The 14,524-nt window shown below is 36.2% G+C and overlaps 2 protein-coding genes across 2 annotated transcripts; both read right to left on the bottom strand.

Annotated features, from left to right (window-relative positions):
• Nucleotides 1-882: 882 nt before the first annotated feature.
• Nucleotides 883-7,035, bottom strand: LOC110375925 (cytochrome P450 4V2). The gene is made up of 11 exons (XM_021334225.3): nt 6,897-7,035; nt 5,061-5,177; nt 4,365-4,454; nt 4,151-4,261; nt 3,226-3,411; nt 2,864-3,057; nt 2,734-2,788; nt 2,213-2,402; nt 1,842-1,990; nt 1,584-1,754; nt 883-1,200 (listed from the first exon to the last, which is right to left on the bottom strand). The coding sequence occupies exons 1-11, from the start codon at nt 7,006-7,008 to the stop codon at nt 1,034-1,036; spliced, it is 1,542 nt and encodes a 513-aa protein (XP_021189900.3). The 5' UTR covers nt 7,009-7,035; the 3' UTR covers nt 883-1,033.
• Nucleotides 7,036-9,629: 2,594 nt separating this feature from the next.
• LOC110375934 (cytochrome P450 4V2) lies at nt 9,630-13,904 on the bottom strand. The gene is made up of 11 exons (XM_064040028.1): nt 13,750-13,904; nt 13,032-13,148; nt 12,676-12,765; nt 12,462-12,572; nt 12,005-12,190; nt 11,621-11,814; nt 11,470-11,539; nt 11,157-11,346; nt 10,571-10,719; nt 10,286-10,456; nt 9,630-9,870 (listed from the first exon to the last, which is right to left on the bottom strand). Exons 1-11 carry the CDS (start codon nt 13,859-13,861, stop codon nt 9,704-9,706), a joined length of 1,557 nt encoding a protein of 518 aa, XP_063896098.1. The 5' UTR covers nt 13,862-13,904; the 3' UTR covers nt 9,630-9,703.
• Nucleotides 13,905-14,524: the final 620 nt, after the last annotated feature.

Below are 14,524 nucleotides of genomic sequence, written 5' to 3'. Positions count from 1 at the left end.
TAATTTTCGATCTAAACGGAATTATGGATGTTTCAACGATATATATACTTCAGGTAATTAAAAAATAATTTTTATAAACGATAATAATAGTGAACCATACAATGTAAATAGAATGTAGTTAAGTATAGAGATTTGCATAAATTAACATCATCGATATTGATAATTATGATCTGCAACCTGCAGGTATGATTATCGCGATTTTAACCAAGTTCATAAAAGAGGTATTAGACAGCATGTTATTTTTCATGTTCCGTAGTAAACTAGGAATTCATATAGTTTCGTGAATAGTGTTTTTTCTTCATTTGAGCGCTATCGTGTGATTTACAATGTTGTTTAGGTATTTAAAAATAAACAAGGGTTTACTGAAATCATTTTTTGTTAATGTTATTAATATTTTCGGAAATAATTGCTTCGAAAGTTTAAGAAATAAATATGTACATTTGGGATTTTTTGTACTTTTACCTACAGAACCCTTTTACACAAGAGGTACTTAACAAAGTTTATAATTGATCCTTTATTGTAAGTATCTACGTGGTATATCGTAGAGCATCAGCATGACCTCGCCCCTACGAGACCCTGTTAAGACAAATTAAAGCAGATTATTTGCCTTTGTCTACCCACAAAGTTTAACAAGTCTGGCAACCAGTTTTATCAAGGGGTAATCGGGTTGCCTGGGCAACTGGGTAGAGGAGGACAGATAGGCAGTCGCCCTAGTACTTTGCTGGTTAGACTGGAAGCCGATCCCAACATTGTTGGTAAAAGGCTAGGCTAAAAAGGTTAAAAAAAGTACTATCTGGATAAATATTTAATTTATTTGGTCGTAGCTAACAGCAATACAATCCAATAAAAAATACAAACATCCAAATTAAGAACTTTCTTCTTTGGGAAGTCGTTTAATAAATTGTACTAATCTTTGAATCGACTCAAGATTAACAGAAACACATTTCATAAGAATATTTGTATCATGACCTGAAACAAAGTCATCAATAAACATTCTAGGTGAAGTTATCACCAGATCCACCATTTCCATTCCTCATGCGGCTGGTGAATGTCTTCGTTCAATGCTGATCTCGTGTCCCGACACAGGGTTGAGCACGAAGTCCGCAGACAGCTGCAGCTGACTCATGTCAGCTCGCACGCGGTACCGCCGTATGAAGTGTGCTAGCTTCACTTTCATATCTATCATCGCATATGTTTTACCTGGAAGAGATTATTTATTAAGATATTAAATAATGTGGTGATGTTTTATCTCTGATTCCAGCACCAGCTCTGCTATTACTACATCCAACAACTTGCTCCACAGATTTATTCCATTCATTAGATTGTTCCTGTCGCACGTCACACTTATGCTAGGTCTTTCTTATGGGCATCGTCTTTCTTTCTATCTACAAGAGCGGGGTTCCATACTCCTTTGAAACTCAATTTAATTCTGTTTAGGGCATTAGAGATCTTGAGATCTTGTGATGTACTCATGATAACAGTCGTTAGTACACATCAAGCTCAGTGCCATCGGGTTTTGCCAAAAATCCGAAACTTAGTCCACACAAAATAGACAAGAATGATTTAAATTGTTATCTCTATACCTATACAACCGCGTTTTCCCAAGCCGAACCCAGCAAAGTCTTGGCTACTGCAAGAATCATCATCCAACCACCTCTCTGGCCTAAACTGATCCCCTTTCTTGTCTTTAGCTGATATGTTCGGTATCAGAGGAAATATTACACAGTAACTGCCTGCATTCATTGTGTAGTTTTCTGAAATCAGAGAGAGTACAATTAATTTCGTCACGTATTGTCCGAAGTTAATACAAAGAATGTACTATTAATCCAAAGCCTCCTTACTTAGTTTCACATCCTGATCCACACATCTTAGTACAACGGGTATGGTTGGAAAAACTCTTAGAGACTCCATGAGAACTGCGTTTGTATAAACTAATTTGTTCAAATCATACTTTCCTACGTCTCTTTCGGGACCCAGTACTTCTAATAATCTGCAAAGATTGAAGTTTTCATTTGTATTAATATAGTTAAGAAAATCGGGCTGCACCATATAATTTATCGACGCATAGTGATCAGACCGTTAATGACTTAAATAAAGACAGTTTGTTTGCATGTAAAGTAAAAAATACTTTTTTGGAAACAGAAACGATTGTCGTTTCAACAATCGAACAACTTTTAGTGAAGTGGCTTTTATAATATCGTCGTAAACCTACTCTTGATATAGTTTCTCTTGTACATCAGGATGTGCTCCCAGCAGTAACATAGTGAATGTCAACTGTGTGGATGTAGTTTCAAAACCGGTTGTCAGAATTATTTCAGTTTGTTCCCTTATTTCTTTTTCAGTAAAAACACCATCTGCTGATAGGTCTATCAGCAGATCTAGGAAAGCTTTGTATTTTAAACCTGAAAAAGATAAAAGTTGAATGGGAGCAAATCAAAGCTGTTTTTTTTTTCAATTTCAATTGCATGATATCTTAGAGCCTTCAGCATATAGAAGAATAAACCATCGGCCGATAGTTGATTGTCATTTTTTTTGAAAATAATTATGAATCCTATCCAATTTTGAATCGTTCTCATACCGACTGGATTCCCGATCATAGTATTCTACCCGTACCGTTGTAATCTCCATATGCGATCAAACTATCGGTCGAGAACTTTGCAGTGAACAGTCTATAATAATGTTATACTCTATTATAATGTCTATAATGTTAGAAATCGACAGCGATAAACATACCGGTAGTATTTGTTTCAACTTCATTCTCTTTGGTGATTCTTTTTTGTTCCAGAACCTGTAAAATACCACCTTGTGTTAAATTTTTATGTAAATATTTCATCATTTCAACTTTCTTTATCATCTAACTTACTGCTTTCGTCAATGAATGTAAATTCTTCACTAATTGATCTTCCTTTTTCTTATACCCAGTTAGCTTATAAATGAAGTCGATTTGCAGCCAAACCTTGAATAACTTTTCCTTAAATAGGCGTATTAATTTATATGCTGACAGCAGATATTGTTCGTGCTGTTTTTCACTGATGGCATCAATTCCAAATGTTCCAGCTGAAAAAAAATATGATAAATATTTACCACATCTTTCTACAACATACCTAATGTTGTAGAAGTATATTTTTTTTGTTGTTACACAGGTTAAACAGGTTTGAAAAAAAAAAACTGGTTATTTATTGAGGTAGGTTACGCAAGAGCCTCAGATAACGCAAAATTAATTACCACAGAGCGTTTCAAAGTTGTTGTTGAGGAAATATCGTCTGTGATCAAATAGGCCTTTACCGACGAAAGGCTCTACTTCATTGATCAGTTTCTTGGCCTGACTGTTGAACACGTCTAAGAAGCCGTGGATCACCGGCAGACTGAACGCTGGGTTCAGTAACTTGCGATGACGTGTCCATGTTTCTCCTGCAAAAGGAATACAAATTGCTTCGAAAAAATATTTCTACAAATCGCATAAGTATGTAGTATTGTCCTGACTAAGGTCTTACATAGATCCTGACACATGGAAGCGATCACATCAGATGGATATATGGGAGTGTCGAATTCAGTTATAAATAGCTGATTTGTAGAACTTCTATTTCATTATATGCTAGTTCTCATTAGACATATATGTAAATATATCATTTTTTAAGTTTATTAATATAACTTCCAAATTATTGATATCCTTTTAAATTATACTCGTGAATCGATAAACATTCCAAGAAGACGGTGATATGATAGGTGATATGATACTCAATAATATTTTTTTTATTGCGTTCTACAATGTAAGCTTAGGTGGTAAACATTTTTTTCGGTTGGTAAAAAAGTGAACCGTATCGGGCACAGCTTCTTCCTCCGAGCCTTTTTCCCAACCATGTTGGGGTCGGCCTCCAGTCTAACCGGATTGAGTACCAGTGCTTTACAAGAATATCAGGCACAGCAAAAGATAATATTTAAATATATGTGGAGAGAACATAATGACATATTCAACGATTATTGAAAATATGATCCGATCAATATGATATTTAAGTTAGACTTTATTTTTATGTAAATATAAATTTAGTTTATTTTAAAATAATTTACGTTCAATAAAAAATAAACAGTGTAAAGTCCAAAAGATAGAATCTAACTATTAAAGTTTAACAGAGAAGTGTCATTAACAAACCTGCCGATGTCCCAATGCTATCACCCTGCCAAACTTTAACAAAATCAAACACGTAATGCCTTCGGAGACAAGACTTCGCTGCCGTCAAGGCATCTTGAGGATCTGTTATCGCTAGAAAAATAGAAGATATAATACTTTAATTACTATATGGTCAAAAGGCGAAGATTTTAAGCCCAAATTAAATAAATTTCGAAACATATGTTATCGTACATACCATAATGTATTTCAGGTCCGAGTTTCAAAACGGTAACACCTCCTTGCCTGACGCAATCTTCACTTAAAATCTTAAAGAAATTGAAGAGGTCTGAAAGATCAAAATTAATACTATAGGCCATTGTAAGTGAAGAATATTATGAAAAAAGAGAAAAAAAAACAACGAAACTATCTTCTACATTACAGTAAATAGAATGAAGAATTTCGATGTTCCCAATAACAGTCAATGATTTTTGACTTTCAACAGTCGTCTGCTTTTTCCACGAATCTTATTTTTTATTCATTTTTTTTTTATTTTATTATGCGTATGTGGAGTAAGAAGATGGGCGTCATCTGTTAACGGCTTAACCGTGTTGGAAGGTGCAGTGTCACTACAGGATTGCACACTACACAGGTATAATCATCATCCTCCGAGCCTTTTCCCAACTATGTTAGGGTCGGCTTCCAGGCTAACCGGATTCAGCTGAGTACTAGTGCTTTACAAGAAGCGACTGCCTATTTGACCTCCTCAACCCAGTTACCCGGGCAACCCGATACCCCATGGTTAGACTGCCAAGGATGTTCAATGACAGCCGGAACCTGCAGGTATAATATAAGATTGATAGTTTCTATTGGCTGATCGTCGCGGCAATATCTGTAAGCGCACGTCACGTCGATCAAACTGCTAAAATATTCCTTGTTGCAAGAAAGTACTCACTAGAAGACCAGGTAAATGCTTTGTGCAGATGTCCAATGATGGGCAGCGCGCCCGGTAATGCGGGGGGTAATGGATGCACTATCCTATTTGGCCACAGACGTTTCAACCAAAGACTCCCTAGAAACAAACAGTTTTGTTTTAGAACAAAAAATACTGAATAAAAGATATACAGATGTCGGAGGGGGGCGAAACATCAGGATGGCACTATCGTCCGACATCAGTTAGGGTAATCAAGCTAAGAGATAACTCAAAGAAACTCATAACTCAAGGAAACTCAAAATCTCAAACGTTTATTCAAATTAGTCTGAACAAAAGGCAGCCCCCAAAACGCCCGCCCTTCGCCACTTCCTATGTGTTTTGGCTGGGAAGAAGAAGTGGCGGAACAAACTCCCCAGCAACACAAGTCTGTCTGTAAGGCCGGCTCCACACGTTGGCCCCAACGCTCATTCCAACGTTGGACCGCAAAATCGGTGAGGCGTACACACGTTGGCGCATAACTTAGTTCTGTCCTAAAACCGACACGAGACGGCCAACTACCAACGCTCGCCCCAACGTTGGGGCCAACGACATTTTCTCGATCCACACGTTGGACGAATAGCGTTGGGACGAGCGTTGGGGCCAACGTGTGGAGCCGGCGTTAGGTTAGAAGAACCATTACAATTCAAAAATCACAAGACACTTTACAATAACACTAGGTACACTACACGTAACGAAATTTAGTTTCGAGATGTGCGCAGCACGACGACTCGACCAAGACTGAGCTCCGCGGACGCCGCGCCGACCACCACGACTCTGCCAAGCGCGCCAAAATGTTGCTTCACCGGAAACGCCACCAGAGGGCGCGCTTGCGTGACGTTTAGTGTCCGTACTAATGACAGTCTCCGACACAGATATAAGTTTGCATTTTTATGCACAGTTTTTTATCTTTACATTTAATATCTATCTATGTAAATTAATAAATTATAAATACCTACCTACATGTTAATAAAATTCAAACTAAAAATAATATTAGACAATTGTATGCATGTTTATAGCTCCTCACATTTTTTTTTAAACAAACTGTTGACTTAAAGTTGTTCAGATCAATACTATAAAGTAGTTCCATTAAAACAAATATGTAATTCTTTTTACATTAAGTACTTACCTACAAAATTAATAAGGCTGTTAGATAAAAAAGGATTTTACGAGTTTTCATCAATCAGAGTAGCTCAGTTTTAACTCGTAATTAAACGGCTGGCTTTAGATTGAACTAGTTTATATAAATAATATTATAACCGACCAAAGAGGCAGAAAATCATGGCGAGTAAACCGGGATATAAAAGTAGTAAAAGTAACTTCTATCTGCTTTGTGCTAGTATGATTATTGTAGCTGATAATAAGGCCATTAGTTTGTTCATTATGGGTAAATGTGCTTTGGTTAGATCGTGAAACTTTGGCTAATAAGCAGGCAGCAGGTCAGGTTAATAAGGAGGCTTTTGAAATGTGGTGCGGTGTGGAAGAGGATGGAGAGAATCAGCTGGACGGAAAAAATAACTAACAAAGAAGTACTAAACAGAATAGAAACTAAGAGACAACTATTGCTAAACATCGAGAACAATAGAGGAAAAATTATGGGACACCTCATAAGTCACGACGACTTTATCAAAAACATCGTGGAAGAGAAGGTCGAAGAAGATATAGCTACATCAAGCAAATTAAAGAGAAGGTAAAAGTTGTGACGTATAAAGAAGTTCAGGAATTGGCGCTAGATAGGCGTAAATGGACGGAGCTGCACCGACAAGAACTGGGCTCTTAAATTCATGATGATGATGATGAGGTAAATGTAAAAGAACTCACTTGTATCAAAACCAGTTTTATATAGTTCTTCACGATTTCTCCAGTTCTCAGCTCTCATAAAAAATATAAACAATAAACAAAGTGCACCAATAATTAAAATTAAACTCAGCATCTTGCGCCTGAGTGTAGACTAATACTTGATAACATAGCAAAGAGCGGTTATTTATAGGAATACAAAACAAATTATTTCGAAAATAAAATCAAAAAAGACTCGGCTAAGAAAAGATCAAAAACGTTACCTATTTTTCTCAGTATTTTATATTTATTTACTTAGAAGTTATTTGTTTTTGTTTACACGCAAAACAATAAAAAATAGGTCAAGAGCGAGTCAAACCGGATCACAAAAGATTCCGTATCTTATTTCTATAAAATGGCCAAATAAATAAGCAATTAAATATACCATACACTACAGGAAAATATGACGCCAGTTTAACCAAGGGGTATCGGGTTGCCCGAGTAACTGGGTTGAGGAGGTCAGATAGGCAGTCGCTCCTTGTAAAACACTGGTACTCAGCTGAATCCGGTTAGACTGGAAGACCCCAACATAGTTGGGAAAAAGGCTCAGAGGATGATGAAGACACTACAGAATATAGAAATATCTACATTAATTGTGAAAATGTCAACTGTCCATCTATCAAAGTTCAGTCTGGTGACAAGAGGATATATGAACAGCAAAGTCTTAATAATAGGGACCCGTTTTACTCTTTGGGTATTGAACCCTAAATGCAACTACTAGGACCTAAATAAAACGTTAATGACGTACGGAAAATAATGAATGCATGAACAACAATATGCCTATTTCAAACCTGTTAACAGCGGTCGAATATACTAATTTACCAAAAAAATAATGTGAATAAATACACTACATAACCAAAATACGTGATTTCAGAAATCTGGTCTATTTTGACCGTCTTCCAAAAAAAAAAAAACTTTATGCAACACGAATATTCTTTCCAGTCAACCTTAAGATGATGCAGAGAAAACATTAATTAATTTATTTTCATTAATTTAGGTTCTCAACTTATATGATGAGGATGAAATTTATAAATATTCTACTAACTACAACTTACTCTTACTTTTTCAATCGATAATTATAATTAATGTAGGTAGGTATCCAAATCGTCTGCTTGTCATTTTTTTACTTAAGCATTGTGAGATGAAAGCATTGTCAACAAAATGATAATCAGAGATGTCAAAATAAAAAATCTCCTAAAAAAGAAACATCGCCAAAATGCAGGTGTTCGGATGACGAGGAAAGTCACTGGAAAAGCCCTCATACACTAAACCAGCCTCATTTAAAAAAATCAAATGAACAACGAGTTAAGCCGCATTTTTAGGGTTCCGTACCCAAAGGGTAAAACGGGACCCTACTGTTTTTGCTCCTCAGTCCGTCCGTCTGTCACCAGGCTGTATTTCATGAGCCATGATAGTTAAAGAGTTGAAATTTTGACAAATGATGTAGGAATTTCTGCTGCCGCTATAACAACAAATACTGAAAACTAGAATAAAATAAATGTTTTGGGGGGCTTCCATACAACAAACGTTATTTTTTTGCTCATTTTTGCTCTGGTACGGAACCCTTCCGACTCGCACTTGGCCGATTTTTTGCAGATGGCTCAAGCACAAGGACACCTAACTTACGTTACTTTTGATCTGCAAGAAGCCAGAGCCTTGTGACATGTGACAATTTGTAGGGGCACATTTAGTAAGAGTCCAAGGTGAGCATTTCTGTAACGATTTATGAGCCCCAACCAACTATCGGCCGCCTTAAACTTTGCAGTGTGCACGTACTCTAATGAGTAATACAGTTTAGGCATCATGAAATCTTTCGCTTCATTTAGATTCTTCCGAATCTAATCATTCTGATGGTGAGGTGATGATATTCTTACTACCTGCCTATTGCCATACAAAATGTTCGTTTACCAAAGCCAAGTAATAGTTCACTTTACTAGTTGAATAAGTACTATCGGATACACTTCCTATTGGCAGTGATCAATAGCAAACACCTCCTGCTTTTAATCAATTTTATTTTTAGTATGTAAATATCAGGTCCAGTAAGTACGGGGCGAGGTCACACAAGTGCTCTATAATTATAAATTAAAACATGAATGATTCATTATAATCGTAGTTGCAAAATAAAACAAGCAAGCGAGTTTTTGAATTTTGTATTATTATTAAGGAGTATCTTATCTACCTGTTATGTAAATGGGCCCAGTAGAAGTATATTTTTAGGTACCTAAGTCCCAAGTTTACCTAAAGTCTAAAACGTAGCGCTATTACTAAGACTTCGATGTCCGTATGTCACCACGCTGCCTCTCAAGAACTGTGATAGCTAGTGTTGAATTTTATAAAGACGATGTACCTACATAATCCGTATAGGTACATACAGTCATTGTGTTATATTTCTTCTGATGCCAAAACCTTGGAGTTATCAGCAGCATGGAAGTTTTACATGGAGCTACAGCCTATCTAACAATTTCAACACAGTTATTTGGGCTCACCGATATCCCTGTGTAACATAAGCCTGTTAAGCAAGTAGTTCTTGAATTGAAAATGAAAAAATAGACAAAGAAGGAGGCTGGATTTAAGACCTACATTAGTTGAAGATTACTAGATTACTGAGATAGATTGATTGATTGTTGGTTTCCTTTTCCTTTATACCCTTATATCAATCCAACCAGAACCATTGTATATATTCTCATACACCTCAAATAAATCATAGCCACACTCAATCATCATCATACTCATTTATTAGAAGTTTTACATAAAATTCGTCATAACAATCATTAGTAATCTCAAAACATAGGTTAAGCTGCTGTACAATGTCTTCGTTCAATGCTGATCTGGCACCCCGACACAGGTTTGAGCACAAAGTCTGCAGACAGCTGTAGCTGGCTCATGTCAGCTCGCACTCGGTACCGCCGTATGAAGTGCGCCAACATCACCTTCATAGCTGTCATCGCATATGTTTTACCTGGAAGATGTATGAGACATTTATACAGAAATTGCGTCCTACAAAATGTCGGCCACTGTGGCTGTTCTCATTTAATCTGAGATCAGCCGACTGCACAATACATATAGTGCACAAGAATTTGCGCATACACAGGAACACTCCCTATTCCTTCACTCGCGTAGCCTGATGGGACGGCAATCCGACACGACCGGAAGGATCAACCACAAAAGATCGAGCTATCTGATGCACAGGCTTATAAATCACCAACTTCCAGATTCCGAGCTGCTTGGTCAAAGTTTCTTAAACCCACAAAGGGATTTCAGCCCCACCCGGAATTGGAACCCAAGACACCGTGCAACAGAAGAAGTATCGTAACAGACAGTATTTGATAATTATGATATTTGTTAAAATCTGACAGAAAAGAAAGTTTACATACCTGTACAACCACGTTTTCCCAAGCCGAATCCAGCAAAGTCTTGTTTGCCGTTGAAATTATCATCCAGCCATCTTTCTGGCCTGAACTGATCCCCTTTAAAGTCTTTGGTTGGAATATTCGGTACCAGAGGAAATATAATACAGTAAGTGCCCTCACTCATCGTGTAGTTTTCTAAAATCAAAGTAAATACAATTTATTTTATCACTCATGGTGCTGGATGAAGTTCAAAAAGCAAATATACTAGATTGCTCTGAAGCATCTTAAAATCTAGAGTTGAATCCTCACTTAGTTTCACGTCCTGATCCACGCATCTTAGTATAACAGGAACAGTTGGGAACACTCTAACAGTCTCCATTATAACTGCGTTTGTGTAAACCAGTTTGTTCAAATCATCCTTTCCTACATCTCTGTCAGGACCCAGTACTGCTACAAGCCTGTAATAATAATAATCTTCATGTTTATTGACAGAATTCATCATCATCATCAGCCTATCGCAGTCCACTGCTGGACATAGGCCTCTCCAAGTGCACGCCACTGAGATCTATTTTCGGCTTCTCGTATCCAGCTCCTGCCAGCCACCTATTGACAGAATTAATGACATCAGTTTTTCTATGTAAAATGTAACCTACTTAATGTAAAGTGATCAGTACAATAATGCCTTAAACAAAAACAGAGTCAAACCAATTGTTTGTAAATATGTATTCGCCTGCAAAGACGACTTTTTCAATTAGTTTTCTATGTGGTTCTAACAAAAGCACAAAACGAACTCCAGTGAATAGCTTTTGAGGACTAACACGTTGCATTTCTTCTGTAGCATTGAGGTTAATACACATAAGTCAATGTAGGTACTGTGCTATGTTTTAAAACTTACTCTTCATACAATTTATCCTGAACTTCAGGATGTGCCCCTAACAGCATTGTCATGAACGCCATCTGGTTGGATGTAGTTTCAAAACCAGCCGTTAGAAGTGCTTCAGTTTGTTCTTTAACTTCTTTTTCTGTTAAAGCACCATCTGCTGACAGGTCTACTAGCAGATCTAAGACAGGTTTGTACTGTAAGCCTGAAAATGATACCAAAATCAAGTTGCAAAAAGTTAAATATGTTCATGTTCGGTGTGACAGTAAATATTTTTTTTACAAACTATAAGCATTTATAATAAAAACATTAGCACTGCTGTACGTACCGCTAGTTTTTGATTCGACTGTATTGGACAAAGCTTCATTTTCCCTTGCAAGTTTTTTCTTTTGTAAAACCTGTAATACAAGCACTTGTATCAACATGTTATAAAATACTTCTTCGTTTAATCTATTTTGAATCATTATTATCGAACTTACTGTTTCCGTCAATGAATGTAAATTCTCCACTAATTGATCTTCCTTCTTCTTTAACCCAGATAGCTTGTAAATCAGGTCAATTTGCAGCCAAACCTTGAATAACTTGGCTACAATAAGACTGATTACTGCATATGCTGAGCTTACATAGTTATCTAGCTGTTTCTGGCTGATCGCGTCTATCCCAAATGTGCCAGCTGCAAGAAGTAATTTTAAACATACTATTATACTTCATTCCATGCTAAACCTTTATTATAATGGTCATTATTTTGATCAGATGTTATTAGCAGCATAAAGATTTCGAGCAGTTTGAAGTGTTATTGACGTTGGTTGAGAAAAAGCATCTGAAGACACATAATATGTTGTCGGACTCCTAAAAATAATTACCACAAAGCGTTTCAAAGTTGCTTCTGAGAAAATAAGTGCTGTGATCAAATGGCCCTTTGCCAACGAAAGGTTCCAATGTATTTAGCAGTTTCTTGGCCTGACTGTTAAACAAGTCTAAGAAACTGTGGATCACCGGCAGACTGAACGCTGGGGTCATCATCTTGCGATGTTGTTTCCATGTTTCTCCTGCAAAGAAATCAAATATTGTGTCTTACAAATTACTTACGTATTTTTAAAGATGAATTTGGGTGAACGGTATAAAGATATAATTAAGTATGTTTGTGCTGATGATAGCCTCATATGGACTTCTAGGATATTATGGACTTTGTCAGTTGTGATTATGTTTTTGGAATTATATCATGCCGATGACGTAGCAGACGTAAGCAGCTTTCCTTAAGATGCAAATATTTATAATTTGGTAGGTTTAACTGTTAAAGTTTCATGGCAATGTACACACCTGATGAAGTTGCTAAGTTATTACCCTGCCAAACTTTTGCGAATTCAAACACGTAATGTTTTCGAAGACATGATTTTGCTGCTGTCAAGGCATCTTGTGGATCTGTTATTACTGTAAAAATAAGGGGTAAATAAGTTAATTACATTAATAAAACTACATCGTCAAAAGCTGCTAATTTTAAAACAAACGAAAAGTAAATGGTTTTTGTACTCACCATAATGAATTTCAGGTCCAAGTTTCAAAACAGTAATACCTCCTTGTCTCACGCAGTCTTCACTTAAAGTCTTAAAGAAATTAAAGAGATCTGAAAAAGAAAATCAATAATTTAGGTTGTTATAAATTCAGTTTGTAGTGAGGGAGTAATTAAAATAATAACTATATTATTTTTACCACTAAAAATAGTGGTGATAATCGATAAGCTCGTCGCACGATGGCAATTAATATAATAAGTGAGAATCGTTGTGAGAAGATTCGTGTCCAGGTTTTTTTATGGTACCATCAAATCTTCGAAACTACTGAACAAGAAAAAAAAAGATGTGAAAATATAGAGGTATATAGAAAGTTACTCACTAGACGACCAGGTAAATCCTTTATGCAGATGTCCTATGATGGGCAGCGCACCCGGTAACGCGGGAGGTAAAGGATGTACTATTGTTTTTGGCCACAGACGTTTCAACCACAGGCTCCCTAGAAACCAATTTAGAAGCGATTTAGAACAAAACAATAAAACAATGCGATGTAAATTGCACAACTGGTTGGGAAAAAGGCTCGGAGGATGATGAAATTGCACAACTGTTTATTGAAACTAAAAAAAATATGCATCAATTGAATAAATATTTGTAACCAATGTAACCATTCGAATATTTTTTCACATCAAATTAAATGCTTAAACTTAGACAATTTCTTATTAGTGAATGCTACTATTCCATTAACGAATACCTAAATGATAAAAATATAAAGACATAAACAGTCACACGCACATTGTGTACACACAAACATATATACGCGCACACACACAGTTTTCAACATTACAATGTAGATTAAATGTTTCAATATATTATAACTTATTTGCCTATATAACTACTTTAGTCTTCGTCAACAATAACTACTCTAACTCTCCTAACCCACTTATTTTGCTGTGCCCGACACATGTGGAAAACAATAAAAGTATTGAATATTGAGTATTGAACATTGAAAAGCAGCAGTACGTCACGATAAGTTGTAGTCTATTTTCTGTGTGCAAATGTAATGATTCAGGCCGATGGGACAAACAGCACAAAGTACTCACGAGTAACAGATACACCAGATTTAGATTCTTCACGTTCTCTCGAGTAATCAGCTCTCATAAAAAATATAAACAATAAACAAAGTGCACTGATTATTAGAACGAAGCTCAACATCTTGCGCCTGAGTGGAAACTAATCTTCAAAAACATTGCGACGAGCGTTTATTTATAGGAAATCAAAACATATTAAGTACTTCAACAAAATAAAATCAAAATTTTAGACGCAGCTAAATAAAGATCAAAAACGTTTGTTTCTTGGAACTTTGTTTTTATTTACTTTGAAGTTATTTGTCACTATTTACGCGCAAAACAAAAAAAGCCGGCAAGTACGAGTCGGAATCGGGCACAGAGGGTTCCGTACCATCATTTATAAAATGGCTGAAAAAATCACACTCTTTTGTGGTGTGGGAAGCCTTTAAAATATTGGTTTTATTCTAGTTTTCAGTATTTATGGTTACTCTGGCTAAGGAAAATACATCGCCTGAAAATATCAAATATCTAACTATCATAATTACAAATACATACTGGTGGCAGATGGACGAACGGACAGACGAACAGAGAAGTGAAGTCTTAGTAATATGGTCCCGTTTTAACCTTTTAGTTTGGAACCCTAAAATGCATTTTCATGTACGTCAATGAGGTATAAAAAATAATTAATGCACAAACAACAATATGCCTACTACATTCAAACCTGTTCACGAAGGTCGAATTTGTTTATATACCAATACAAACGACCAATAGCTCTATATTTGTAAGACAAATATTTATGTTTACATTA

This window comes from Helicoverpa armigera, chromosome 21, assembly GCF_030705265.1.
Source record: "Helicoverpa armigera isolate CAAS_96S chromosome 21, ASM3070526v1, whole genome shotgun sequence".
NCBI classification, from domain to species: domain Eukaryota; kingdom Metazoa; phylum Arthropoda; class Insecta; order Lepidoptera; family Noctuidae; genus Helicoverpa; species Helicoverpa armigera.
Note: the sequence above shows the minus strand (reverse complement) of the source record. Positions and strands in the feature narration are given on the sequence as shown.

What these genes read in the sequence shown, in the direction of transcription:
- LOC110375925 (XM_021334225.3), bottom strand. Translation starts at nt 7,008, where the DNA reads ATGCTGAGTTTAATTTTAATTATTGGTGCACTTTGTTTATTGTTTATA. An exon ending in TAGCATTGGGACATCGGCAG is followed by an intron (nt 3,412 to 4,150) that starts GTTTGTTAATGA and finishes TTCCTTTTGCAG; the next exon opens with GAGAAACATGGACACGTCAT. An exon ending in CAAGAGAAACTATATCAAGA is followed by an intron (nt 1,991 to 2,212) that starts GTAGGTTTACGA and finishes CAATCTTTGCAG; the next exon opens with ATTATTAGAAGTACTGGGTC.
- LOC110375934 (XM_064040028.1), bottom strand. Translation starts at nt 13,861, where the DNA reads ATGTTGAGCTTCGTTCTAATAATCAGTGCACTTTGTTTATTGTTTATA. An exon ending in TACATTCATTGACGGAAACA is followed by an intron (nt 11,540 to 11,620) that starts GTAAGTTCGATA and finishes CTTGTATTACAG; the next exon opens with GTTTTACAAAAGAAAAAACT. An exon ending in GGGAAAACGTGGTTGTACAG is followed by an intron (nt 9,871 to 10,285) that starts GTATGTAAACTT and finishes TACATCTTCCAG; the next exon opens with GTAAAACATATGCGATGACA.